This window comes from Pieris rapae, chromosome 18, assembly GCF_905147795.1.
Source record: "Pieris rapae chromosome 18, ilPieRapa1.1, whole genome shotgun sequence".
NCBI lineage: Eukaryota > Metazoa > Arthropoda > Insecta > Lepidoptera > Pieridae > Pieris > Pieris rapae.
Genome location: NC_059526.1, coordinates 9,339,784 through 9,346,448, shown reverse-complemented (window position 1 = coordinate 9,346,448; position 6,665 = coordinate 9,339,784). Strand labels below are relative to the sequence as shown.

Here is a 6,665-nt window from a genome sequence, read left to right as displayed (position 1 = left end):
GAGGCATCCCCGCACCCTTCAGTCTCTTACGAGCCGATCGATAGGGACGCCCCCATGGATCATCATCAAGCCCCCGAAGCACCTCCCGATGGGCCCTTTCCTTCGCCTCACAAATAGCCTGTCGGAGAGCCCTCTTGCGATCATTATAGATCAAGCGAAGACCCTCCGTAACATCGGGACTATCTCCCCTCCTCCGGCGACTCCTGTAGCAGGCCCTTCTCGCCTCGCTACATTCGCCCCGAAGATTTCCAATATGCGACGTCCACCAGTAGACAGCTCTTCTCCCCTTCGGCGGTCTCCATTTGGGCATCGCCGCATTCGACACCCTTCGGAGACTTTGACTCAGTCTACCGACCCCTTCGTCTACATCCCCAGCACCAGCAGGCGCACACCACCCCTCCACAATGGCCACCTCCTCCGCAACCTGACGGTCAAGTCGCCGAATCGCCCAACGGGGGAAGCTGTTCTGGGAAGTCTGCCCCCGCACTGCCCACCTCATCGAGGTAGAGACCCACATCCGGATATATCGATGATCCGATAGGGTCTCCACTTCGTCCAGCACGCTCCACGCCGTCGTCGCACGGGCCGCTGCCGCAGAAGCTAGGGTCACGTCCACCCTTGAACTGCCCTGCGGACGGACACAGGTGGGCTCGGTTCCCTCATTTAGGAAAACGAGGCCCAGCTCCGCCGCCCACTCCTCCAAAACCGGACCCCTCCGACACGACACCCTATCACCCCAAGTGGAAGACCGCGCATTAAGGTCTCCCATGAGGATAAGGGGGCGCGGAAGAGCCCTCTGCACGGCCAGCCCCATGGCGTCCAGGAAGTCCTCGAAGTGGCTCAGACGCTCATTGGGCGAAAAATACGCTCCAACAAGCGTCCAGTCCCCCCAATCAGCCAGGACAAAACCGGAACCCCTCTCTCTTAGAGAGAGAGGAGGTCCATGAGGCCGAGCAATGACAGCCGCATCACCTCGAAGGTCCCCCACCCACGAATTCTGCCGCGACACGTAATAGGGCTCTGTGACAACGGCCGCCATCACACCCCACTCCGCCATCGACTGCAGGAACAAGTCCTGAGCCGCAGCGGAGCGCCTTAGGTTCCCCTGGAGGAGGCTAGTGAGGTTGTCAGACATTTTATTTGTTTGACACCTCCACACCAACCTCCATGGGAACGTTCTCCACCACGGTGCCGGACGCTTTAGGGGCATGCGGGGCCCTCCCTTGCCTTGGAGGGTTGCAGGCCCTTCCCGCCATCTTGTGGTTCGCTGCCTTCCCGGCCGCCGCACAGACCAAACAATGCAGCTCTTTCGAGCTGCATTCATTAGCCTTATGGCCCGCAACCCCACATCGGTGGCAAGCCTCCGCCAGGTCCACCGCTGAGTCGCATGTTGCGCGCACATGACCCAGCTGTTGACACTTAAAGCACCTCAAAGGGCGGTGCTCCTGGATTTCCACTCGACAAGAACTCCACCCAATGAGGAGCCTCCCACTCTTGATCTTATTGGCGGAGGCAACCGGACATAGGAGGAACATCTCCCCCAAACCCCGGCCCCCATGCCTCATTATTTTCCCTGGTTTAATTGCCGCCACTGGGCACTCCCCCATGGCAGCCACCGCCTCCACAACATTCCCCTCGGTGATGCTGTCATCAAGGTCCCGGATGCGGAGGTCCGCGCACTTGACGGGCCTCCCCACCGAGGCCTCTTCCGACAGAACCACCCTCAGTTTTTCAGCTAGGCGGTTAGCCTTCTCCTCCCTACCTTCTCCGGGCACCTCCAGCATCCGAGCTCCGGTAGCCGTTACTCGGATGCTTATACGCTCGATCCCCAAGTCAGGCAGACTGATGGCCTGCCTTGCCTTGGACAGAGCAGAAGCGTAGGTAACCCCCCGCTCCACCGCTCCCTGCAGCAGTGTTAAAACCACTGCAGCAGTTGTCGGCGGAGCAAGGGAAGACCGCACCCCAACAGGCTTCTCCATAGCCGCCGGCTGCCTTGCCGGGAGACCTACCCCACCCTTGGTAGGAAGAGCCGGTGCAGCTGGAAGACTGTCCGACTTCTTCTTGCCCTTACTCTTCTTCTTCTTCTTGCCGGTCACTGTCGCCCAGCTGGGACCCGCTGGAGGCATCTCTGAAGAGACCCCTCCATTTCCCGGGACATTTCCTTCTGAGCTCTGGACCCCAACTCCTGCGGGACCACTGTGGGCTCTCTTGCCCTGTGGCCCCGGACATTTTGAGGCCACCTGGGCCTCACCCCCTAAGGAGCCCTTGGAGGCCCCATGGGGGCCTCGGTCTAATGCCATCAGCGGGGGGCGTAACACAGGCTCAGGGAGCAGCCTGTCCCCAATTCCCGCCAACTTCGCATCAAGCATGCCCCCCACAGCCCTCATCAACTCCCCCATCAGGCTCTCCTTGATCCCGTCTAAGAAACCCTCCATCATTTGACGGAGAGCATCCGGCGTGATGGGACTATCCACCGAGACGGGATCCCTGTTGTCCCCCTTTGATTGTGCAAATAGCGCAGTGCGCTCGTTGAACTCGCGTCTGAGGGCGGCAAGCTCCAGGCCCAGCTCCTTGACCTGGGCCCTCAGACGATTATTGTCTCTTTGTAGACGTCTGCCCTCTTCCCCCCCCAGACACCTATCAGCGAGATCCTCCACGATCTCTCCAATTTCCTTGGCCGCAACCTTCAGGTCGCGGACGTACGTCCCTTTTAGGTTTCCCGATTTCGCCGCAATCTCTAGGATTTTGCGGACTCGGGAAACCGACCTCTCCTTTATTTCAGGCACCCCCAGGAGGACCACATCGTCCTCGTAGTCCTCCCACGATGACGGGGGCCCGTCCGGGGCCCGACCTGTACTTGTCGAGGCCCCGTCTGGCTGGTGGCCTCCAGCACCACTATCTTCACCTCCATGAAGAGAGCGAGCCTCGAGAGCACGCAACTCTTCCTCCGCCTCCTTAATTCCTTCCTTATGGGCAGCCGCTTTCTTTGGCGGCTTACCTTTAGGAGGAGGAGACACGTCCTCAGGGTTTTTAAAGAAGGACCGCTTCCTCCGCTCTTTTGAGCCAGCCCTGGACATTTCTTCTTCCTCGCTGTCCGAGGCCTGCGGCTTAACCCGCCTCTTTCGCATTTTGCGAAATATACCAAAAGTACTCCCACAAAATATATAAATAAATAATAAATATATTTATGAACAGAGATAATACTATAGTACAGTCTTAATTCTAACTTAAATCTAAACTTAAATTAAATTATATACAAAAATTAAAACTAAGAACAATATTGTCTCTATCCACTTCGGAAAACTTGAAACGCCCGCTCGATAAATCGTATGACGACAGACCGCCGCCAGACGACCGGCGCCACACAATGCCGCCCTTTGCACCTTGTCAATAACAAGATGGCGTCTTATTTTATGTAGCTAAAAAGATGCTAAGGTCAATAATTCCTTCCACTTTCTCCCAATCTCAACTATGAGGTATTCAATCGAACCGCCTGATCACGGCGGAGACGATGGTAGTCCTCAATTTGTGATTAAACCTCCCGCCAAAATGTTGTGGTTAAAAAACCGCCTCCACTTTTTGAAAAATATTTCCGGCCAACTCTGTGAGCCGATTTTTAATTTAAAAGTACTCACATATGCAGGACAATCCACACAACACAAACACAATGAAAAATTAATATGTCGTCGCGACAAAAACAACATAAAAACACAAAAAACACCGGGTCAATTTCCCACACTTCTTTTCTATTATATATTAAAAAGTATTTAATATATAAATATCACATATATGTCAAAACACGCAGCACACTTGTGCGGTTGTTTTGATGCACCTCACAGTATTCTCCGACACCGGAAAGACCCTCAAAAGATTTTCAGGACGCGGAGCGCAAACAGTCACTGTTGTCGCTATGAAGGCTCAACGCGTACTAAAAGAATGTTGAATTACTTGACCACTTGTAATTACCACTCTCGGCCTAGAACGTATTGCTACGTTCTAAACCTACACAGTTTCCTTTCCATAGTTGCCCACTGCATACTATAGAAATTCAACCGTGCCCACCATGTACGGTTTAAGCACTCGCCCGGTACCGTACAACCCTACCAAAGGCCGAGGATAAATTGAAAACTTATCCTCGAACCGGGAATCGAACCCAGTACCCCTCACCACAGCGGCCACATACAAAGACCGCTAGGCTATGAGGCCCTTGAAAAGAATGTTGAATTACTAGACCACTTGTAATTACCACTCTCGGCCTAGAACGTATTGCTACGTTCTAAACCTACACAGTTTCCTTTCTATAGTTCCATGCCCTCTGCATACTATAGAAATTCAACCGTGCCCACCATGTACGGTTTAAGCACTCGCCCGGTACCGTACAACCCTACCAAAGGCCGAGGATAAATTGAAAACTTATCCTCGAACCGGGAATCGAACCCAGTACCCCTCACCACAGCGGCCACATACAAAGACCGCTAGGCTATGAGGCCCTTAAAAAGAATGTTGAATTACTTGACCACTTGTAATTACCACTCTCGGCCTAGAACGTATTGCTACGTTCTAAACCTACACAGTTTCCTTTCCATAGTTGCCCACTGCATACTATAGAAATTCAACCGTGCCCACCATGTACGGTTTAAGCACTCGCCCGGTACCGTACAACCCTACCAAAGGCCGAGGATAAATTGAAAACTTATCCTCGAACCGGGAATCGAACCCAGTACCCCTCACCACAGCGGCCACATACAAAGACCGCTAGGCTATGAGGCCCTTTAAAAAAGAATGTTGAATTACTTGACCACTTGTAATTACCACTCTCGGCCTAGAACGTATTGCTACGTTCTAAACCTACACAGTTTCCTTTCCATAGTTGCCCACTGCATACTATAGAAATTCAACCGTGCCCACCATGTACGGTTTAAGCACTCGCCCGGTACCGTACAACCCTACCAAAGGCCGAGGATAAATTGAAAACTTATCCTCGAACCGGGAATCGAACCCAGTACCCCTCACCACAGCGGCCACATACAAAGACCGCTAGGCTATGAGGCCCTTTAAATAAAGGAATGTTGAATTACTGACCACTGTAATTACCATCCTCGGCCTAGAACGTATTGCTACGTTCTAAACCTACACAGTCTCCTTTCCATAGTTGCCCACTGCATACTATAGAAATTCAACCGTGCCCACCATGTACGGTTTAAGCACTCGCCCGGTACCGTACAACCCTACCAAAGGCCGAGGATAAATTGAAAACTTATCCTCGAACCGGGAATCGAACCCAGTACCCCTCACCACAGCGGCCACATACAAAGACCGCTAGGCTATGAGGCCCTTAAAAAGAATGTTGAATTACTTGACCACTTGTAATTACCACTCTCGGCCTAGAACGTATTGCTACGTTCTAAACCTACACAGTTTCCTTTCCATAGTTGCCCACTGCATACTATAGAAATTCAACCGTGCCCACCATGTACGGTTTAAGCACTCGCCCGGTACCGTACAACCCTACCAAAGGCCGAGGATAAATTGAAAACTTATCCTCGAACCGGGAATCGAACCCAGCACCCCTCACCACAGCGGCCACATACAAAGACCGCTAGGCTATGAGGCCCTTAACCTAACCTAACCTAACCTAACCTAACCTAACCTAACCTAACCTAACCTAACCTAACCGAACCAGTCGCAGTCGAACCGCCGCCCTGATCGGTCAGAAAGCGTGCCGCTCCGCCTTTGAAAAATCGTAAAAATAGGTTTTTCGAAGTGAATTAAGCAGTGAAATACGTCATCTGACGCGTCTCGCGACGGTGAATTTAGTGATATATTACACGTGTTTCAAAAATTTCAAAACAGTGCCAAAAAGTGCAAAAAACATTAAAAATAATAAAATTTCTACACAAAAGTGCGTGCGGCAAGAAATTTAAAGCGACGACCTACCGTTATTTTTACACGGTCAGAAAGAGGCTGTCAAGCCGCTTCTTTTGACATATCACTCGGATTTTTGCGTTTTAAAAATCTCGAGAAATCTTGAAAAGAAGAAAATACCACGTGGCACGTGGTCACAGAAAGAAGCAAAAATTGAAGAAACAAAAACAACCATCGGAAGCGCCGCAAAAATCTGCATAAGGGGGAGGCTTTGGTCTTCCACTTTCTCAAGGGGAAAATTTTTTATTGACGTTTAACCACACTTTGCAAAGGTTATATACCTTTGAGGAAGAATATCTCAAGATCAAGATCGAGGACCCCAGCCGTTCTGCACACCATCAGAAGCGCCGCGCGGAGCTCTATTTAAAGGTACCAATCTCAGATTTTTCCCTCAAAAACTGAGGCCCCTGGAAAATTTTTTCTCCGGACCACGTGGCACGTGGTCGGAGATCCCGCCAATATTTTGCACCGCGGATAGGCTCATCGGATAGATCTCGACGAGCCTGTCATTTTGATATATTCGCATAAAAAATTTGATCAATATTGGCGGCTCCAGAGGCCCGGGAATAAAAAGGGGGAAAAGTGCGGGATAACTCGGGAACGGTGCATTTTAGCGCGTTTTTAAGGTCAGAGCCAGTATACATAGTATACTGGGTTTTGACCGCCGGTTCGAACCCTACCGGAAACTATATTCACAAAATTTTTAAAATAATTTTCAAAATTTAATTAATAAAATATTT

At 51.2% G+C, this 6,665-nt stretch overlaps 1 protein-coding gene across 1 annotated transcript; it reads right to left on the bottom strand.

Annotated features, from left to right (window-relative positions):
* Positions 1 to 431: 431 nt before the first annotated feature.
* Positions 432 to 3,128, bottom strand: LOC123689949. Its single transcript, XM_045632062.1, has 2 exons — positions 1,547 to 3,128; positions 432 to 628 (listed from the first exon to the last, which is right to left on the bottom strand). Exons 1-2 carry the CDS (start codon positions 3,126 to 3,128, stop codon positions 432 to 434), a joined length of 1,779 nt encoding a protein of 592 aa, XP_045488018.1.
* Between the last annotated feature and the right edge of the window lie 3,537 nt (positions 3,129 to 6,665).

Excerpts from the sequence above, each read along its gene's own strand:
- LOC123689949 (XM_045632062.1), bottom strand. The coding sequence starts at position 3,128 with ATGCGAAAGAGGCGGGTTAAGCCGCAGGCCTCGGACAGCGAGGAAGAA. Across the intron at positions 629-1,546 it reads AATGAGGCATGGGGGCCGGG|GGCAGTTCAAGGGTGGACGT; the intron begins GTTTGGGGGAGA and ends GTCCGTCCGCAG.